This window comes from Vanessa atalanta, chromosome 1 (assembly GCF_905147765.1).
Source record: "Vanessa atalanta chromosome 1, ilVanAtal1.2, whole genome shotgun sequence".
Classification (NCBI taxonomy): Eukaryota; Metazoa; Arthropoda; class Insecta; order Lepidoptera; family Nymphalidae; genus Vanessa; species Vanessa atalanta.
The window spans coordinates 6,326,171-6,350,284 of NC_061871.1; the positions used below are offsets into that span (position 1 = coordinate 6,326,171).

Below are 24,114 nucleotides of genomic sequence, written 5' to 3' on the forward strand. Positions count from 1 at the left end.
CTGAATTCGTGATATAAGCTGTCTTAAGGTAGATTTCAATATAATACTATTACTAGGTAAAAAAATAACTTATTAATTACATAGTAATATTTTTGTTGATGTAGTTGAATAAATATTACCGGATGATAATAGTTACCTACGCTCATAGACTTACTGCTTGCATAATTTTAAACACAAAATGCGCTTCACTGTGGGATCTAAGATGTTATGTCTCTTGAAATGAAATTAATATTTCAATTAAAAGTGAAACCCGGTTATATAAAAAAGTGATGCTTAGCGTTAGTATTGATGAGTCAGTTATAAATATATCTTACCTTCGGGGGCGGGAGGTCTTGGTTGATAGTGTAAATCTGAAACATGGAAAAATCTTATCAATACAAAATATAAAAACATTTAAACTTTCGAATATTATCTCATCAACTAGTTGTGCCCGCGACTTCGTGCGGGTTGCTTGAATGTTATGTAAGCCTAAGTTACTCCTTATTACATCCGCTATATGCCAGTGAAAGTCCCGTCGAAATCTGTTCAGCTGTTCCAGAGATTAGCCGGAACAAACAGACGGACAGACAAAAATTGAAAAAAGTGTTATATTTAGTATATGTACCGTGTATACATACATATGCATTTAGTAAAAATGGGATATTTTAATATTACAAACGGACACTCTAATTTTATTATATATATAGAAAATTTACTAAAGATGTACCCTGAATCGTTTATAGGTCAATCTTAGTCAATCCTACATCAAATAAAATCAATCGATAACGAATATTCATAACATTATTGTTCGTTAGATCATGTATCAAAAATTTTTTGCATTATTGCAGCCACTAAATATTCAAAATAACAGTTTCCGTCCCCTAGTTCATTCAGTACATCCATTCGGATTGTTATTTAGAGCAGAAACCACAATAATCTAATTATTAAGCCAGTTCATATGCGCCACAATGTTTTAACTTTACACGTTCTATGCTCCAATAGTTTTTAGTGGTACTAAATGTGATATATTTGCGTTGGAGGCTATAGGCAGAACAATATGGACGCGAATTGTTGGAATGGAACCAGGTTCGCTAAAGATATATTAATTTGAGTTTATATAAATTGTTTTTTTCTTTGTACATAAAATATTAAATAATGTTCTTGTTTGAATTCAAAGTGTGTATTTTCTTCTCTTATTAGATATCGACAATCGATAGTTTTTTCAACGTTAAAGCTAAAAATCTGTCTGCAATACAAATTACACGTTCGAACTTTTTTTCACATAGTGTGCATTTGATAAAGTTTATTGGTACCGATAGTTACTCTATGTTTTGTGATATTTTATTTACGTTTTTGTTTTCACCCTTTGGTTGAAATTCGATTATATATTAATTAATAAAAATTTTACAAAATATTTCTATCTTTATTTCGTTTAAAATTTACAAAATGAATATGAAAATTATTTATTTTTAAAATTAAAAAGTCAAACCTATTCTAATTTTATGGTAGCTTTTTTCATATATTTTCAAGCGGTTCATTATTTATTCAGTAACACCGTAACTAAAACAAATACTCAAAGCGGAACTAGAAGAAAATAACAGCTATTTATTTTTGCAACATGAATAAACAATTATTTTACTTTTAACGAGTAAATTAGGTCGGGGCATGTTAATTGCAGAGTGTAAACCGTTTGAAAATAATTAATAGTAATTTAAAAATGTTCTTTGTAACTACCACGTGCTCGAACAAAACCAACACAAATTTGTCCACACGAATTAATTTACGCACACACACTACCTTAGGCACGGAACATAACATTTCGGAATGTGAAACAAAGAGGTCGCGCCTAATGGGTTCGCAGTCCGGATAAATATAAAATACAAGAGGCTGGCAAAACGTGCGGTCATAGGCCGGGGTGTGCTGAGCGCCATATTGTTTTATTGCAAATTGGTTGGACGTACCGCGCCTGTCCTTTACATATACGAGGCTATTAAACTACGACCGGTGCCCAGTCACGTGTTAAACGAATCCAATCGCTGCACAATGTTAGACGTTGAACGGGCATCGACTCTCATGACACGTAACTAAGGTTCGAAAAAACGTTATGCAAATATCAAACTCAATTCCACGTTCAAATCTGTAGCCATGCAATCTAAAAACATCCTGTACGTTTGCCAAAAAGGTAAACTGTTCGAAGTGCAACTAACTTCATGTATAAATTAAAGAATCATATCTAGTATTCGTTTTGATAATAATAATTATTATTAAATAGTCGTTTATTAGAAGTGTATTTGATACAACCGAAATACCAGAATTAGAAAACGTTAATCTTAACTGAGTATTTCACGTGCTTAACCTGTGTTTATAATTCATCTCATGCTTACTGGTGATGAAAAAACGCAAATACACCTGCAGGTGAATGCAACGCTCCGAACCTTGTCCTCAAAACGAGAGGACGTCTTATCCCAGCAGAGAGGCATATAAAGATTATAAGCTTTTGTACCTGTATTTGATATTTAATAATTAATCAGTAAGATCTGTATGTAGGCGAATCGAGTCTAGCGTAGCAAATAATATAGAATTAAGGAAAGGACAATATGAATGCATGAAATGTTATTACATCATACGCGATCGATGAGTGTATAACAATTTAATAATAATCCAACGATTATCAAATTGAGTTAAATGTTAAATTAAATAGATATCAGATAGAGAGCATTTCAATCGAGTACGAGATTAAATCCGGTAGGGACGCAACAGGAAACTGAAGTGGTATCGATTTACAAGGAATCGAGGCGGCCGGTACAGCGCCGCAACAAATTGAAATTGATATCATCGGTGGGCAGCTACCGGATATTACGGGTGTCAAGCGCAATCACGCACCAGCAGGTCTAAGTGCGATCTATATCAGATCTTTAACTCGCACTGATTTTAGACATTTACCTACACACCTACAACAGAACGGCCTAAGCTTATCTATTAATGCTGCTGCCTCAAGCGAACATCTAACAAAAATTACAATGTGAGTTTGTTCGTTCGAATCGTAAAATTAAATACCTATACACTGTCTAGGTTAAATACCTACACGCGAGCAAGACCACGGATCGAAACTAGATCACAATAAATAAATATGCAAAACTGAAACATTAACCGTTTAAAAAATTGTAGCTTACGCTACTTATTAGTCTAAAAACCTGCGTGTTAAGCTGCCGTTTTTCATTTTCATTTTTGTATAAATTATACCTTTATTCACAATTATATTATTGTAAGGGACACAAGCGTAGCTGTGTGCGTGATTCAGAAACTTTACCCACAAACTGAGTCAGTTTGTTAATGATACAAAAACAAATGCGTTGATTTCATCGTTGAATAACTATTTGCTATAAAGTAGTTTATAATATATAGAATATTTATTTTACAAATATTCGAACATAAACGAACGAATTATTTTTTTGTTTTTTTTTTGGTAAATATTATTAGACTTTTGTACTTAATAAGGGACAACGAGTTCAAAATTGGAATATTTGCATAGATATTATTATATTAATAGCGTAAGCCGATTTTTGTAAGTGATTATGGGCGATAACTGCACATAAAAAGTCGATTATGGTCTAATTTTGAAGAGCTCCAGCTATTTACTAAATTGTTACGATTTAACAAATAATTAATTTTAGAGGGCGGAAAAAAGTTACTGGCCGGCTAGAGAGCGGTACTACGGCTGTATAAGAAAAAAAAGAAAAAACGTAATAAAATTAAAGAAAATTGATATCGACAAATTCCAATTCCAACTGAACTAATGTATACTATTTGACATTAAAAATTTCATTTAAAAGAGTTTTCATTATTTTGGTACCATATATAGATAGAGTGACTCGCAGTTTACAATTAAATTCAATCAAAAAAAACCTGTCATAGGTTTCTAAATTCCTAAAAAATATTTTTATTAAACGCAACGTTTCACGGGAGACTAGTATATTTTAATAGCTGAAGCAACTCCCCGAGAGCGAAGACGGCCCAATGAAAAGAATACTTGCTTTCAAATCCGAGCAAACACCATTGAACTTTCATGAGTTTAAATCTATACTAATATTATAAATGCGAAAGTAAACTGCCTATCTGTTGCGCTTTCACGGCCAAAAAACTTAACCGAATTTGATGAAATTTTATATTAGGCAATCTTGAGCCCCAAGGAAAACATAGGCTACTTTTTATACCTTAAACACTAACCACTCCCCACCACCACTCCAACATGAAGGGAAGCTAGGCTCGGTTGTTAATTAATCTCATGGTCGAACGTTTCAACAAATTTATATCAAAGTCATATTGTTTGTGATGTGACGTAAATGTAGATGAAACTTCTTGATGTGTTCTTTATAAAATTTATATAACCCACCTATAAAAGAAATAAACACAACAATGACGCGCTCAAGTTCCTGTACTACAATATTTAAGAGTTTTACAATCGAAGTTCACAAGTTTTTTACGGTCTTTAAATTCAATTGTTTTACCAATAAGGTAGTAAAAGGAAAGCGTATTTTCTTTTCAAGAGACAAGCCAACTGGAATCAACTGCAGCTAAATACAAACGAATAGATTAAAAGGCTTATTCAACAAATGATTTTGTTTATTATTAAATATATATTAATTATTTGATTAACATTTACGATTAATAACATAACGACATAACGTAACATAATAACATAACAGTGATGATATGATCTATTAAATATTAACAATATTATTTAACATTTATTATTTCATATAACTTTTTTTGAAATTAAATCTCTTCCGTTATAATTAATTCATTATTTGTAATTACTAATTATGCTATTAGTAATAGAGAAATTTTGAGAATTTTATATTTACTATAATGTAGTTCACAAATTTAATATTTATAGATTCGCATCCGCAAAGTCAATACATCCTTCCGTGGTGGTATTCATTTCTATAATAAGATTCAACGGCTATTTTTAACTTGGGCTATTAACAAATTTAAATACTTTGTTAAAAAAAAAACTCAGTAAAATAAGGCGCTTATCAACTCTCAATACAAGAATATATTAATGATAAAAAACTTGGACTTATTTTTTGTAACCATGCATGATATATAGAAAAAAAAATTAATTGTAATTTACTTTTCGAATCGGTGGTACCTTTACATTTACTTCAATAGTGCAATGTGATCAAAAGTGCTTTCTGAGGCTACTTGAATAAAGACTATTTTGATTTTAATTTTCTGTTCTTATGAAACTAAATTTGAAAAATATGTTTTTTTTAATAAACAAAAATCTTAACGTATATCTTGAGACTTAAAGTCTAAATTAATAATATACAATATTTAAATATAAAACAACTTAAATTACTCTTATGTATTGATAAATAGGAAAATACTTTAAAAAAATTCAGATGCGTTATATTCAAATCCAATAATTAATTAGTTTATAGTGATACGTAACTACGACCGCAATATAAATAATATTTAAAAGCATAAATTAAATTTTCTAGTGAACTAAATATTTCAAGCCAGTCCATATATTCCTGAAGAATTTTGTGCTCGAGTAGCGTGAAAATTAATCGATCGATTAGCCATTCGCTCCGAAGCTAAGGTTGAACGTGACCCGTGAATCAGTCCCCAGGCACTGCCGGTAGAAATTAATTATGTCGGAGAATGAAAAAAAAACGGTTAAGTGCGGGTATAACGAACACCGTTGGTCCCGTATATACATGTGGGGTGTGTATTATGACACCTAATTAAAAGTCAATAGTTTTTTTGTTGTGCTTCTAACAATTTATTTGACATCGCAATTTTTTTATTTGTATGTTTACACACTTACATATTACGAAGGATTACTGACATTTTTGTTTCCTCAGAATTCCTATATTTATGAACCAACTAGTCGTCGCCCAGTGCTTTGCTCGCCTTTTAGGGTTCGGTACTCAAGTGTCAGATATAAAAAGTAGGTCATATCAAACTTACGTCATAATCAAAATCAAAATCAAAATCAAAATTTACTTTATTCAAGTAGGCAAACAAGCACTTTTGAATCGTCATTTTACAAAACTATATTAGGTGTAGCTAAGAAATTTCATCAAATTCGGTTTAGTGGTTTGGCTGTGAGATCCTAACAGACAGACAGAGTTAGTTTCTCATTTATAACACTCGTATAGATTTGGTTTTGGAGTAAACAGGAGGTATACTCTATACAACCCATTATATTAAATTAAAAAAAAATTAAGTCTTATTTCCTTGTTATAAATGATATAATTGTGGATTTAAATTGTAAACTAAGCGCTTGGGTCATGATTTAGGAATCATACATTCGACACGGCGATCATATGAGCCTTCTGTTTTCAGTTTTATGACAAAGGACCCCTAAAATAACTAGTTTTCGATGTATTGGCGAATGAAATTAGAACATTAATTTCATTTTCTTTTTTTAACAAACATTGTATTGCGCCAGTTTAATACAGTTTTAAGGTTTCCTTGGTGAATCAAATGTTGATATGGCTCAGGTATTTTCAACAAAACAGAGACGTTTATACATTATTATTAACTCAAAGGTCGAATATAATTGACTATGTTCGTTATTTATACAGTAAATATAACTTTATTAATTTGTCCTTGCACCTACAATTAAACCTTATTTGCGTGGTTTTAGTCACGGATGTATAACTTGCTATAATAATCTTTTATTTAATAAATATTTCTCATACTACGTAGTACTTTATATCGCTATAATCAGTTTCATATATTACAAACAGTCAAACATATGGGCAGAGATTTATCTGTTTTTTTTTTTTTGTTTATTAGTAATATTGATCACATTTAATATTAATAAAAGCATGATTATGAGAATATTTTATTAAAATACAAATAAAATGGAGATATCTGTATAAATTTGTTTCAAGTATATGAGATGTCACGCTTATTTGAAAACGCCAAAGGAAATATTTTATTGATAAGTTAAGACTCTGATAATACTGTTAGTATTTTGACATATTCCTAATATATACGATCCAATAGTACAATTATTTGTTATTTCTTATAATTTTAAATAAAAAATAATCTCTTATAATATTACTATCAACTCCATATTCATAAAAGCAGTAAGTTGTAATAATAGAAAACAAATTAATTTAAAAAAAATCGTTCTTAAAATCATCTTTCGTAATAATGAAGTAGACTATTATTTTAATATTATTAATTTTGTTATTCAATTTGAATAAATCTATGAAAAAAAATATCGATAGTTTTGTTTGCAGATTAGTAGTTAAATTCATTCAATAGTTTCATTGCAATTTGAAAATCCTCTACATGGCGGCCAAGTGCCACTAAAATAAATGTTCTGTCAGAGAGAAAAACGAGGGGGACGTTACTCCACACGCCCGCGCCCCACACTCGTTCACCTCACTATTTCATTTCAACAGAATCAACTGTGAATTAAGGGCGTAGGCCATACAAACGGTACTTATCATTTATATTGCTTTGGCAATGCACGATTTAAGCTTTCTCCTATTTATGTACACCGCCATAATATTTCTGTCACGCTTGTAATCGCTCAGATAATAAACTTAAGTCATACTATTAAAGTATCTACATCGATATATACAACTCTTTATTATTTACTACGGAAATATATATTAAACTTTTACTTACAGTTATTGGTCAATAAGAACCCTGTCGAAACGCCCAACAATATTAAAAAAAATAACAGTAGTAGTATTATAAGTGCTGGTCTGCAATAGTGAATCCAACAATAGTCTTCAGAGTTTGCTGCTTGGCCATTTGAAGACCACGAGCAGCACTTGCTGCATGTTGAATCTGACGGATTTGTAGGCCGCACGACGGCACTGTTTCCCTGCTGGTTGACAATCACACCCTGCACCGGAGTCTCGTTTCTCTGACTGTATGTAGCATTCTTTTCAGATATGCGCGCAAAACCTGAGCTATCTTCTTCTTGTGACGTTCCATACACGCCATACGATGCCACCATGTCGACTCCCGAAAGTGACCTCGTGGTGTCGTTGCCGCTGTCTTGCACGCCATTATTATCTGATGTAGGCCAACACTCACACGAACATCGGTCTTCTTTTCGTCTTTGCCTAATCTGCGCCGCATCCGATCTCGTGATTTGAACTTCGACTTTCTTCTCTTCCTCTTTTTTAATTTTATTGTCTTGTGATACAGTGTCATTATTCGAGCTATAGCTTTGCAAGTTTTTATGGTTTTCTATATACCAATGCCTCTCCTCCGCTCTAAGTGTCGTATCGTTATTTCCTTCGTACACGTCTGCGTAATTTGAGAGAGGGTGAGAGGAGGGACTGTAAACTGGTACAGGTGCAAGCTGTCCGTACCCTCGTTCATATTGCGGAGGCCTTGAATTCGTTGCGTAGTAGGTTGTAGATACAGGCACGGTATACTCGTAGCCTGACCTGTTCATCTTCAGTCCTTATTCGCCACATTTGAATTTACTTTTTGCCAAAACGACATCACTTTCACTGGGTATTTAAGTTATCTAAAACATTGATAAATATTACAATGCTTTTTTCGTCAAAAAACTTCATATCGGATCTATCATAAAATATGAAGAAAAATGTATCCATGTAACGTTGTGAAATAGGGACGGTGGAGTGGGGAATATAAGTTGGAACACAAACTTTGTTGATTTTGTTATGTGTTACATTCGGAGGCAGAAAGTTATAGAGTTGAATACACATCTGTTTATCTCAATTACTCCTCTTGTTCAGCGGTGGTATTTATCTTTTGTGTTAGGACAAACGCCGCTTTCCTCACCCGCTACAGAATAAGGTAGAACAGGGAAGTAACAAAGTGAGTGAGCAAACATTCCTTACAAGAATACTGACTGTGTATAAACAAAAGTAATTTTTGTAAATATTTTACTTGCACTAGTTCACTATATTATTACCTTTATTCGTCTGCGATCGTTTTAAAACTTGATTTTAATACGCGGTTAATAAAAATTAGTGGGACCGCTGAGTCAATTATTTAATGGAGTGTTAATCCCTGCGGTCAATAGTACGTTCTGTCATAATTAATTAAATTAAAAGCAAACTAGTCAACAAAGTCGTAACATGAAACTGGATTGCGTTTGCGTTTTAGAGACTAATATTATAACAAGCACGTGAATTTAAATAACACATTACTATATTTAGCGAGTTTATTTCGTTCTCTGCTATTTTAATTTAAATTTCGGTACCATAATGTTATAAATATAATTAAGTATACAGAGAATTATAAAAGATAAGGATTTTGAAATAGACTTGATTAAAAAAATATCTTCTTACGTTGTATATAAATATTCATTTTATGCTCTAATAAATCGAATTTAGGTAAATGAAAAAATAAAATATTTGTAAATAATGAAAACGAAAATTTCGTTTTGTGCTATATTATTTTGGTATCGTAATATTATTATCATAATAAAATGTTTATGAAACGAAAACGCGTTTGATCTATCCTTTATATATTTGAATTATGTAACATTATTTTTAAGAACCAAGTAAATTAAAATGAAAAAAAAATGTAATGGTATAAATAAATATAAAAAACATTCCAATGTATTTTCCGTGAATTTTAATTCACTATCATTGTATACGAACAAGATTACTACTAATTAGATTAGTAAACATATTTATTTATCAAAGATACGTTGGCTTTGATTGTAATAATATTTATGTTCTAATCCTTGTCCCAATTATCCTAATTAAAACCTCCTTAGCGAGACTTGACATGGATTAAAAGTATTTGCCTCGTAAGTAAATTGCTACAGGAAATCCTTTTAAATTAAATTTACCTCGTCCTATTCGTTAAATTATGTTACATTTTATTTCAGATTTTATATAATGGACATTAGACATCGACAATTTTCTTCATATATATATATACAGTTACGTAACTTACTAGTTATTACTTCGAACTAAGAGAGAGTATTTAATTTATTTAAAATCTTGTTTTTATCTTGTGAGTAACCAAAATATTTTTTTAATATATATAGCGCTCTCACTCTGTTTGAAGACAGCTAGCCTTCTCTATCTCTATCTCATCACGAACCCACTCCCCAAGGAATTGTTTCAATAGTGGATACAGTAAAGCTCTTGGAGCGATAACATTTCATGCTAAGCTGTAGTTTAGACCCATAGAGAAATCTCTCGCTACGATTAATCTTAAAAAAATTGTAACGATCCATCGTTAAATGTATTAGTAAGGCCAGTTAACATGTATGACTCCTGGCAAATTCAGCTAAGACATAAAAATGAAATTAGTATTGACTCGTAAATATTTAAGTAAATAAATATTGGTTGTGTTATAGTCTGACAGTGACGAGATACTAAGTGCAGTTGGTCAGTCCAGCTTCGTACAATTTTATTCTGAGTTTAAAAAAAAATATTAGTCTTTGTATATTTAGATCTCCAGTTAAATTTGATAAGGTTTTATATTGACTAACAAAAATACGGACTTAAATAATTTTAACGTTTTCCCATTTTTAAAGATAAAAGTAATTACTGTTATGTATCCATAAGAGACGGTTAAAATATCCTGTCCTACACTTTATACTTATATTTCTTTTATAGTTTCAATGTATTTATCACAGTTTTACCACCATTTGTCTAAAAAGTATCCTAAAAGGATTAGTTTTTCATTGAATACGATAACAAAATAAATAGACTATATCACAGAATATATCAAATTACACAGCTAATATCAAATCAAATCAAAAATATACTTCATTCAAGTACGCTTTCACAAGCACTTTGAATCGCAATTTTACAAATTAATTTAATTTAATGAATTGTTTTAAACGCAAAGATACCACCGGTTCGGCAAGTTAGAATCAGCAAGAAACTAAATACTATTTCAATTGATTCAATGGTTAATACGTGCATATTAAAAAAAAACAAACGAAACGTATACATCAAAAATGTAGATGATATATACACATATATTTTCTCTTCTTCTGTCACTAGTAATTTAACATTTGAAAGAAAAAGACAAAACATTATGTTACATAACTGCTATACAGCGTTAATTAACACGGGCGCTATAATATTAATTTGATTGATGCAATGATTATAACAGCAATAGCCGGCGTATGACGTCATAAAATAAATTACTTATTGAACCAAATATTTACAAAAGCACAATACAAATACAAACTACAGATAGAGAGGCGTAATTCAATATTTACTTTAATTCTATAAGCTGATTAGCTTCATGTCCTACTGAGGAGGACGCGGTAAAAGTTGGACGAATTGAGTGCCGTACTACCGCACGTGTATTAACTTACTGTTCATTATTTTAATGAAAAAAAATCTTATTAAAGGAATAACAATGATTTATTTGAATATATATGTAAATATAAATCTTTTTTATAAGATCACTTTGACTCAAAACTCAGATTATCAGATTTTGTGTTTTTTCGGTTTATAATAATTTCAATTTACAATTTAATACAACGATTCTGGTCTGTTAGAATCGAATTTATTTAAGTATATTTTGATTTTACCGGTACGGAATGTAGTTTCAAATGGAAATAAGCAAAAAGAAACTCATAACTACTGAGTGTTTTAATTGATTAATTTACAGGTATTACTCATACGTGTAAATCAACGAATACTAACATCTCTTTTTAATAATCTATGAATTCTTACATATGCAACATATGCTTTAAAATAATTAATTGTTTTTTTTTGTTGCCGGACAACTATGGTACCTCACCACTGCCTATAAACTTGTGCGCCGTGAGAAATTTCAACCATTCCTCACATCGTTAATACGCCACCAACCTTTGGAATTAAGTCCCTTGTGCCTGCAGTTACACCGGCTGACCCATTATCCTTACTAGACTTGCCCAAAGCCCTACCCCACCAAGTAAATTATAAAACTATGTGTCGAATATGATAATACAATAAAACAGCAGACGGAACGGAACAAAATGTTATTGTCGTTTCATATTAATCTTGTTAATTGTGTAAAGGTATCAGACAGGTGATCTTGTTGTTTCTAACGAAAATGTTATCATGTATTTTGTTTTTTTTTAATTTCAGTTCTTTAATATATGACAATGTTATGTAAGCGATGACTAAGCCTTTTCTCTATCTTACTTCAGTTTATATCTAGAGCAGGTCACGCAAAGCCATGCAAACCACCTCTAAGACTAAACTGTTGAACATGTAAAGAGGCACATTGAAGCCACCGCCTATTTACCGCAAGAGCTATTTTCTAGTGCCTTGTTTACACGTTCCACACTTTCTGCACAATTGAACTATTTTATCCAAAACGTATTTCGTATAAGTTACCTCTGAATACTTTTGTATGTGCCTATATGTATGTTATTACTATGACAATATTATTTTAAATAACTAGTTTTTAATTTATCTTTTACGTATCATTAAACAATTAAATTATCGAATGACGTTAAAGAAAGGCGGCCTTTTATTTTATATTGATAAGTGGACTGGCGAATGGGTCAACTAATGCTGGTCATAGACGTTGGTATTATAAGTAATGTTAACCAGTTGCTACAAAATAACAACCTAGTTAACTAATATGCCGTAATAAGCCCTTTGTATTATAATTATCATTTAATTTAATTTGTTTATTATATATCATCTCATGCTCGGCGATAAAGGAAATTTGCTTGTGTCTTACAAAAGAAGTCACATGTGTTATGTGTATCCGCATTTCACCTACAAACGAAGAGCAGGACTTATTCCAGGAGTGATATATTTACAGGCCCCAAATTCTACCCACAAACTGACAGTTTATCGCAATCGAATAGAAAAATAAACGTTACCGTTCGTTTACGAGTTACGAGAGATATAAATTTCGTTCTCATTACGATTAAACTGAGGTTAATTTTTGTAAGGAATATGAATGTCCGCGTTGGACCGGAATTGTACCTGTCTATCGTCAGTAACAAAATGGTCATCACAATCGTCAATAATAAAACGTATTCTCAACACCAAAAATGTTACGTTACTTTGTTTTATGTTATGTTGAAGTTTATATAAAAAACTGTCTAAAGTTTCCGTAGCACAACGATGTATATGAAATAACGTCTGTCCGTGTGACATGTGAATATTTTTATATGCAAAAAGGTTAGTATTTTCACGTTAGTATTTTTTAGACATGTATTTATAGTTTACCTTTTTTTTTCAAACTAAATATGCACAACATTTACACGAAATTTGACATATATAGATGTAATTATTATGTATATGTATATACATACATATGTATATAATTTTTAAGTTCTTTCATTCTGTCCTGATTTGCTATTAAACTAGCGGTCCTTACAGTTTCACTTTAACGTATTCAAAAATAAAAGAGCACATTAACATTTAATAGGTCTATTTGAAGATTCAATAGATATTTGTTTGTTGTGAAATATTCGCAATAAAGGTTAATTGAGTGTGCATTTTGTTTGTGGCAAACGAAAATGACGAAGAACGTTAGAACAGACTTTAATTTAACAAATTTTAATAAAGTACACAACCAGTGTCTTTAGTAATAGCGCAAGATAGAAAAACTAACGTAAAAGCCTACGAGTTTCAATATAATGTCTGATCAATAAATACTCGCTAAAATAATCATAACGCATTATATTTGCTTGATTAAATTAATACCAATTAAAACAAAAAAAACTGCTTTTTATTACTAAAACTGATTTTAAAATAATTCTCAAAGACAAAAGCAAGATTTTTTATTAAATTTCCGCCACTCACTAAAACAACTTCAGTCCCCAAATAGATTCATTTTGTATTCTCTCTATAAAGGGACATAAAACAGGTCCTCAAAATGCCCCATTTTTACTTCAGTCAGCAATATTAAGAGGAATAAGATTGGTAGGCGGTGGCGTTAAGTCAATAAAGTAGAGGAATAACGCACCGTTCAGCAGTTTCGACGAAACGGTTCGGGTCACAGACGTGTGTTAGAACAATCGGTAGCCGGCACCTGAACGTCAAATGTATGCAAATAACCAAAACATTTAAATAAGCACGTTGTAACCTATTGTGTGAAATTGCGTATGTAGCTATAATTCAATACTAAGCTCCGCATTATTCTCTTGTTTACAGTACTCAGGATCGTTTTGTGTTTGTCCACTACGATAATAACTTAATTTTACACGTTTCATATTTATCTATTACACTTATTAATATTCCATTCGCTTGGAAGTGTGTTACGCTTTAGTGACTTGGCGGTTTTTGATTATTTTGGTATAGAAGACAATTATATCGAAAGTCATTTATTTATTTATTTCTAATTAAAAGAAAAGATATGTCGTAACGTTCGGGTAACAGGAATGGTGTCATATACATTTATATATAATGAGCTGAACTTAACTGCCAATTCCATTATCTACTATATGTATGTATGTAAACGAAGTACCAATCATTTTAATCACGAAATCTCAGAAACTATAACACCTACAAAAATGACATTTGGCAAGTAGGTTCCTTATTTGACAAGCTAATAATGCATTTTACGAAACTCCACCCCGGGTAAAACGGGAGTTGGAAGTTTGTGTTTTATAAATTTCGCGCGGGTAAAGCCGTAGGTTCAGCTAGTAAATATATCATTAATGTAAAAACCCAATGATTTATGGAATATGCTATTATTGTTTCCTTATCAAATACTAATCTTCTAATTCAAATACCATAATTGGATTACAAGTCTGTTTTGAATACGATAAAGTATATTAATTTATTTTCAATTTATATTTATTGTACTTCGATGTATACCCAATGAATATTTTATTTAGTTTCAATATAGACGCACAGCAATAAAAATATAAAATATACACATAAAAATGCCGCATGTATCTGGCTTTAAGCCAACGAATCGGTATGTTTTACTCTCGTATAATCTTACATGTCTCTTAAAATATTGCGACCGTATTGAAGAATGATGAAAATCGTTTCTCAAAATGTATTCCATTTAAAATACATTTTATTTTAATTTGTTTATAATAATTAAAACAAAAGAAAACTAAAACACGTAACCCGGCTTGTTACAGAACAAAACGATAAGAAAATGTCTATTTACAGTAATTAAGGAGCTACGACTCGTAATTATACTTAATTTAGCTTGAAACTCGGGGCATAGTTAGTAATTCTAATATTGTTTCCACAAAATATTATACCGAAATATTAATTAATTTGTTTCCATGATAAAAAATACAAAAGGTCAAGGTTTGTCTGTAGTAACTTAACAAAACAGATTAACCTGAGATTACTTGATTTTCTCGCTTCATGAATCTAATGCTAAAACAGATTATTCATTTACTTCAAATGGGTATAAGAAATTTTTACTATTTTTATATAGGGTGGTGATAAAATGATATTATGGTATATTATTAAACAATCCATATATAATCGATTTCCGTGCCGAGATCTCGCATGTTACCCACTCGCAGACCACTAATTACCGTATACCTTTAATTTGTTATATATCTTGTATTAAGAGTTATTTATAATATTTCTATAAAGTCTTTTTCGTCTTTTTGCAATCGTATTCAGTTTTAAGTAATAAATTCTCCTTTAAAAATATATATTTTCTCAATTTTTACATTAACAGCCTGTAAATTTCCCACTGCTGGGCTAAGGCCTCCTCTCCCTTCGAGGAGGTTTTCTCAATAAATTCAGTTTATTTAATAAAAAAATAAATATACTTAAAAGAGTATTAAAAATCAAATACATTTAAATGTACATATTTAAATTAAAATGTGATTATGTATGAAATTTATTGTACATGGAATATTAAAAAATGAAATATAAAACGAATATTTTCCGGATCAAAAGTAGCGTAAAACGTCCGCTATCCGATTTTGAAAGTTCGATCACCATCGATTTAGCCGTGCTCAGCTCAGGTCACCAATCATTATAATGTCAGTTCATATATTTCAGTTTGATGTTCGATAGCGTGATCATGAAATGCTCAAGAAAAATTTTGCATGAAACAAGAAATAGCAACAATTACGAATAGTACAGTCATATTAAAATTTTATTTATTTTTGAAGGAATACGCATAACGTGAAGCTAAAATAATTAAAGTAGAAAAAATATCGTTTAAAACTTATTTACGTAACTTCCCGCAGAAAATACGAAGAGGCGAATGCCGCGAGGCAAAAAGTAAAGAGAAAAACCTAACCCTACGCTGGTGTGAGAATTTCATTACAGCACACAATGGTTCTTAATTATTTAAAAATCAACCTAGTTATTTACTACTGTAGAATATGTACAGAAACTTAGTCAATCTAAAACTAGAAGTAACTTTTTCATTTTTAGTCGTTTCGTTAAATGCGCCCTATTGTTAAACGTGTAGAATTTGCTGTAATTTTTTTTTATTTTATTTGCCATAAATAAATATAAATATTTTTGGGAGCTGTATGAAAATTAAAATTTGTCGTAATTTTTCTGTCTCTTTTTAACGTTGAAGCTCGCTACGGCTTCGAGATGATTTTAACAAAGTAGAAATAATTACATTTGTGATATGATGATGTTTGCAAGTAATTCTAACACAAAAAGTAAAGTTCAACTACACCACTTACTATACAATCAGTTCAAGTAACAGAGATTACAATAATTATGGGTTGTTCGTATCTGGATTAATTCCGTAGTCATACAACTTTGCTATTAATAAATTTAAATGAGTATATTAATTAAAAGTACTAGAATATATCGATAATAAAAAAAGGTGAACTTTCTATTCGTTGATTTCCATACAGGATGCAAATTATTATGTTTAGCTACCCCTACTATCTAATATGTCTCTAACTAACCTACCTAAATATATCTCTAAGTTGATAAAAAAGAGTAACTACCAAGAGTTTAATTGCTTGTGTTTTTAGGTAGAATCTAATTTCCTAGGTGGTGGTAGACGTTTGTTCACGACTGGAAAGTGCTTATGAATCTTAAATGAGTTTACTCGAAGAAAAAAAAAAACATTTTGGGGGATAAATTAAATAAAATCTAGTATATACAATACAATAATATACTTATAACAAATATGTTAAGGTGATTTTTTTTTCTTTTTGTTCCTTAAGATACAATTATTCGATTTATAAAATGTCAACTAGCCTAAAGGTAAATGGGAAGTCACTACAGGAATTTATGAACGATGAACTTATTATAAGGGACAGCTTCGCGTTGACGAAAACAACATCATAATATTTAACACAATATAAGTAGATATTAACACAAACTAGGTCATACTAATCATCGAAAGTGAGTGACGGACCGCATCGGGTAATCAACCAATGCACCCATATAAACGAAACTAGAGACTTCACATACAACGACTGACAACACTTCCACGCGGAACACTGAACACATAAACCCCTCATACTGTACTCTTTTGGTTAAGAGCTCCCATAGTGATAACGACTTGAGAAACTTCGGTTAAAAATTAAGTTGCTAATGACATGTGATTCGCGGTCCCGATATCGCCGGAAGGCTGCGTAGCGTCGACGTAACGTCGCCGTAGCGCGGCGCGGACTGGCAGCGAGCACTACGACGCCCCCGCCCGCCCTGCCCTCCTCCTCTGTCACCGCCACTTGCCCAAATCCAGACGAGTTTTCATTAATGTTGTTATCGGTGTAAAGTTCGGCCAAGATAAACTAAGAACCTACAGCTTTAATTAAATGTCCGTGAAATAACCAAAGACAAACAGACAAAGATTCGATAACATTAAACGAGCAATATTATCTGTAGTCGAGATTTTAGACAATATTGATTGAATATTGACTTGTAACTTCAATGTTTGCGAAATGACAAGCTTTATAATATATTTTTTTTAAAACAATACACGTAGACTTCGGTCACACTATCATTCAAATGTATTGTTAAGGTTCAACTTAATATTTATCATGTCTCTCTTTGACGTTTTATTTGTTTAGAGCATTATTTTAGCCCTTATGGTTATTTGAATGTCTTACTCGTGTAAAATATACATACAGATATACTTCTACTAATGATGTAATCTTGAAGGATTTGGGGTCTGAACCCAGGACATCAAAACATACGGCTTTATATCTAGTCACTAAACCAAATTTTTTTACATTACATTAGCAGCCTGTAAATTTCCCACTGCTGGGCTAAGGCCTCCTCTCCCTTTCAGGAGAATGTTTGGAGCATATTCCACCACGCTTCTCCAATGCGGTTTGGAGGAATACACATGTGGCAGAATTTCGTTGAAATTAGACACATGCAGGTTTCCTCACGATGGTTTAAACACACATTAAGCACATGGAAATTCAGTGGTGCCTGCCTGGGTTAGGACCCGAAATCATCGGTTAAGATGCACGTTTTCTAACCACTGGGCCATCTCGGCTCTCTAACTAAACCAACGCGATATACTAGTAAATATACATATGATATTACTGAACAATATATTTATTATCTAGACCAATATTTATTGAACCTATTATACCCAAGACGCTAAAATGATAGGGGTTTGGGCATTGTCTAAGTATTTGTAACGTTTCAATAGAATCCGAACTATGAGTATGTATGTATATATGTACATATGTAAGAGGAATCGTGATTATATTGTATTAAATCAATCTTATGGGTGCAATTGTTCAATATTTATGAAGTCATAAAGAAATCTTATGTAGTATTCATAAACTTTTGCATTAAGGTGCGCGTTAAGATAGCGTGCAATATTAAAGGTTACCTGTTAAACAGTTAATACAATCATAATTTTGTTACATTATTACTTAAATCCTATCTTAAGTATTAAGATAGATTTAAGTATTCTATAGTAAGTTTGACTTTTAATATCACGAATGCGGGTCGTTATCGATTGAAGAGCAGAAATAGTAAGAATTATTGATATCGCGTGGGTAGCGACTCATACAAAAAGTTTGTAAAAGGAAATAGAGCGAACAAACTGGCGGGTAACAAACTTTTCTGCCGGGACGCGACGCGAACGCGGACGTTACTTATCTGCCGCCGCCGAGCTGACAGCTGCAGATGAAAAATTGAAATTGTGTGAGATAAAACTACCTAACTGCCGCTGCACTGCTGCGCGAACAATGTGATGACAACAAGTACGTAATCATTTTGCGTTGGATGTTACCCAAGTGAATTATTTTGATTTTGATAAATGCACTTTAAACTGTTCACGAACACTCTACAATACATTAAATAGGATGCAATAGGAAATAATTTCGTAATAAAAATGTTATTTCGTTTGCACGCAGTCGGTATGTTTAAGTTTGACGATCACTGAAACGCGAACAGTATGTAAATGTGCACTCGTGTTCATCCGGATCCTATATCAATTCGGCACGGTCGATGGAAGCTGAATAGTGACAACAGCACTCGGTACTAACATGCAATAATAACGAATTGTTCGAAAGTGTCAATCCTCGACCCTTTTCTATTCACGGAGCGGGCTCGTCGAGAAAACTGTGTGAAAATATCGCAAAAATCATACGCATAAATTCTCTTATCTTAAATGAACATTTCTCTTCCGCGTGGACGTCTGGTAGCTGAATGGATAACGTCGACCCTCCCTCACAGGATCACCACCATCGAGTCATTTGCTTTTGTTCTCGTGCAATTAATAACCGACAGAAGGGGGCGTTTTCGAACCACAGTCTCCATTGGCCTATCTAGTAAAGCTTTCTAGCTAACATAATATTCAGAAATATTGATTTTCATTATCCATAGTTTTGTATTACATTACATTTTTACATTAACAGCCTGTAAATTACCCACTGCTGGACTAAGGCCTCCTCTCCCTTTGAAGAGAAGGTTTTGGAGTATATTCCACTACGCCGCTCCAATGCGGGTTGGTGGAATACACATGTGGCAGAATTTCGTTGAAATTAGACACATGCAGGTTTCCTCACGATGTTTTCCTTCACCGCCGAGCACGAGATGAATTATAAACACAAAGAGAGAGCCGAGATATCCGATGATTCCGGGTTCAAACCCAGGCAAAGACCAATGAATTTTCATGTACTTAATTTGTGTTTATAGTTTTGTATGCTTTATTTAAATTACATATCCATAAAACAGTGAACCTGTGAACTAGAGCCGTCGAACCCATGAACATACCCGTAGCGAATTTCAGCGAAATATAATTTAACATAACTGCGCTTTGGTAAAAAATGACAAGGGACATCATAATATATCATCGTTGAACATTCCGTGAAGAGTTCGAATAGCTAATTGTTAAATGGCGTGCTCACTACGCTTAAGCCGTTGATTGCTACGCTAGTAATGGGTTTAATAATGTAACATCGGCAATGCATTTGTTATATTTGATAAGGAATTCAAATTTGAATCGTGAATTTACGATATCAAACACAAGCTTGATTCAGTGACTACATTTTTGTGCTCCATATATACAGTTCTTATGATTTCAAATGACAACATCTTTTCCCTAGAAAATACGCAATCATCAGGAAAAATGTATTCCATTGTAATAGGAACTTAAAAACACGCGATATATTTCTAAATTCTGGAGTAGCGGTTTAATTTATCACGCGAAAAACTTTTATAGAACAGCGAATAAAGTTTCATAACAGAGCGTTACACAAATTTTTCAGCGTGGATTTCTTCCTATTTTCCGTGTCACATTAGGTCGGCGCCGCCTAAACACAGGCCAAGTTCTACATTGTTGTTTACGGTAAATTCGGAACTTAGCAGGAACAATTCAACCCATAAATTTCGTGTAATAACAGCTTACAGTTTCTCTAGACACTTGTACGAGCACCGCAATAAGGTGCGTTCGTAAAGTAACCAACTATTACGGTGATACTTGTTTAACTTATCGGAATCAAATCATTGATAACAATCAGTGTTGGGTTTTGGAAACCAAATTGGAAGCTGAATTGTTCGCTTATTTGCGATACGATTTCATCTATATTCATTGTTATTTAGATTGAGTATTTTTTTAATTCTATTATATATATTTTGTTAGATGTACACCTGAAGTTATAAGTAAAGAAACAGCCTGTAAACTGCTGGCCACTGTGAAATATGTGACAGAACTTCAGGCACATGCAGGTTTCCTCACGATGTTTCCTTCATCACTGAGCACAAGATGATTTGTATATAGAAATTGACGCACATGGAAAATGGAAGATATAGAGAAAATTCACTGGTGCGCCTGGCTTCGAACCCACGATCATCGGTTAAGCTCATCTGGAACCTCTGGGCATCTTAGCTGATATTTATACATTTTTAATCATAAAATATTCCTATTCTTATGAATAGGAAAAATTAACGATTAAGAAATCGTGAATTATCTATATAAAAAAGACGAAACTGCGTAGCAGTGTTTTTATCGTTTGTTTTTCAACCAATTTTCTTTTATTATTTTATGTTTAAGAGCGATTGATAAGCGTTAGTGTTTTGATAACTTATGAATACAAAAAAAAAAAATCATAATATAGAAATTCATATTCCTTTCACTCAAATTTGTAACACTGGTCATGGTCAATTTCAACTGCAATAATAATCACTTAATAAAAGCCCGTAAGATCAATAGCAAAAGCCTCCTTCTCATCACGGCTGCATCAATATATGTCACCTCTTACGATGTTTACCTTCTTTTCTAAGGGCCAGATTTAATTATAAACTTAAGCTCGTGAACAAGCAATTTGTGCCTGACCGGATTTAAACTTCCTTTAAGATTTACGCTTTACAACAAGTGCGTCATCTCGTTCTAAAATAGGAATTCTCTTAATCAAAAGTATGTTTCAAAATATTTACTTTCAATTATAGTTTCGTAACTCCATTGTCCAACCTTAAAAGATTCCATTTCATTATTACTATATTTGAATCGCTCACTTAGACGGCTTTGATATCCAATAAAAAGCTTACGTAGCTAGCTTACATAAAAGCAATTCCAGGTACAGAATAAAATAACGTTTTTTTTTTATATTTTATATTTTCATTGAATTTTTCTAATAATTTAATAATATAATAAAACTTCTTAAAATCAACGACAAACGTAAGACTAGTAAAATCGTATCGAAGTACGTTTGATCGTAATACGAATATATAAAAAAAAAAAAGAATAACAATTTACGATGTAAATATTTAATACTTGTTACTTGCTAGTATTATGTTGCCTGCAGTGCACTAATTGCTGTCTAAATTAAAAGAAGCTTTAAACCATAAGTATTTTCATAACCAAAAATAAACGCTATGCAATATTATTGTCTATACCGGCATGAAGTATCAATTAACCACACGCGCAAACGTCGAAAAAAAAAAGTATAGTACACCTCCAAAAAGCGCTATAACTTTTTCAGACTTCTGTCAATTCGTGCAATTTATTACACGTGTTGTGTAAAATGGTAATCACAGCGTTTTAAAATTTATAGTTAGTATTATGTGTAGCCGGTGACAATTTTAAGTGGAATTATCTCGCAGTACCGCCAACAGCCGGACGACCGCAGCCCGCAGCGTAATTAGCTAAATATGACTTTTAAACTAAGAGCACGTCGACAGAAGCCTCTTCGTATTCCGAGCCTTTTTGGGGCAAATTTTCAGATAAATTCTACATTTTCAGACGCTGTTAAGAGACCGATGGTTTTGCTGTATTTAGTTTATAAAATTAAAAAGGGTTATCAATTCCTGTCCACTTATGTTTAGCATATATGTAATATGATTACAATTTTCCCTAAATATTCATTAGGTCTCTCTCAAATGAACTCTTGTTCAAATGAAGCATATTCTAAATATATTATTACATTAAATAGGAACAATTTATTCAAAATTATTTTAACTTAAAAATAATATATTTATTATAATACGAAAACATTTGGCTTAAAATATTATATTTTATACAACCTATACCTTACAGGCGTTGCAAGGCGTTTTTGTTTGTCTTTAAAAATATAATATACCCATTATGACGGATTGAACGTTAAGGAATTTGAATTGCAGCGCTATATAGTACAAAATAATGTAAAACTTTCTTCATAAAAAATATATAAATATGCTATATTTTATGACAATCGGTCAAACGGAATATCAAACATATACACCAATATATATGTAGATAACATATTAACGAAAGGGAAAAAAAATATCTTTAGTTTTCCGAGGTTTTCCGAGGTCAAATGATAAAATTTTAGATAAGACCTAATAATAACAAATAGTGTCTTACTTATGTTATTACGTCGACTCGAGCCGGCTTAGAGAGAAATATTAAGGTAGAGAAAAGGCAAGCAGGCTTAAATAAACTAATGACTCCTAACGTTAACCCGGTAAATACATTCTATTTATTTTTTAATTAAAAAAATATCTCGGATGCTTAGTATGAAAGCTGCTGCTTCATATTGCAACGAGTGATTAAGAGAAGGGTCAATTTTGAACCATTTAGAGCCGAAAACTAAATGATACTGAAAAATTATATGAATTATTTAAAGATTTTTTTTTAAATAATATGAACAAGGGGAGAACAAACCCTTGCCCATTTAAATAGTCAGTAATATTTGGTTTCGTGGGAACGAAACGTGTATCACAACACTTAGTTAAATAATAAATGTACTTACTTGATTACTATGAAATAGAATATATCACAATATTGTTTCTTTTTAAATACAATAATAAAACAGAAAGCTATTACTTAACTTTTTATTTAATTTTTTAAATAAATTTACAATGTTTTAAATAACAATACAGTAAAAATTCATTCAAAATTAATTTAAACATGACACGTATAAGTTACTTAGAATATGGAATAAATACCAACGGACGATTTAATTAAAATAGCTTTGTTACCGCCTTATATATATGTAACAAATATAATTTGGAGTGAGCGTTTTAATTTCATGTCACGTACACGCGGAAAGCTGACCGTAATACTAGTTCGTGAAGTCCCACTATAAATCATAACGCCATTTCAATTTACTCTGTAACACGTTAGTAATAGGGCAACGGTATGTACTAAAAGATTCAAATTCGTATTCAAGAAACGATACGATCATTAGTTAGTGCAATTTTCTTCGCGTCCTGTACACGAATACTATCGAGAGCGTTACGGGTGGAATGAATAATACTTAATAATTGCTTTTGGCATTGGTCTTGGAAATCAAGTTTCGCTGGACTTTGATAATAAGCAGTACAGTTACCTCCGCTTTGCGGT

The 24,114-nt window shown here is 31.8% G+C and overlaps 1 protein-coding gene across 2 annotated transcripts in view; it reads right to left on the reverse strand.

The window, feature by feature from the left end:
• The window catches only part of LOC125070593 (agrin-like), a 55,973-nt gene extending 38,531 nt beyond the window's left edge, over positions 1 to 17,442 (reverse strand). The window contains exons 1-3 of one of the 2 annotated variants that reach the window (XM_047680562.1): positions 17,214 to 17,442; positions 7,636 to 8,494; positions 315 to 350 (exon numbers count right to left, since the gene is read on the reverse strand). In XM_047680562.1, the coding sequence (XP_047536518.1) occupies positions 315 to 350; positions 7,636 to 8,419 (820 nt within the window). In that variant the 5' untranslated portion in view covers positions 8,420 to 8,494; positions 17,214 to 17,442. Of the gene's footprint in view, positions 1 to 314; positions 351 to 7,635; positions 8,495 to 17,213 lie in introns of those variants that run through there. The other variant, XM_047680629.1, reaches the window with a different exon arrangement.
• Positions 17,443 to 24,114: the final 6,672 nt, after the last annotated feature.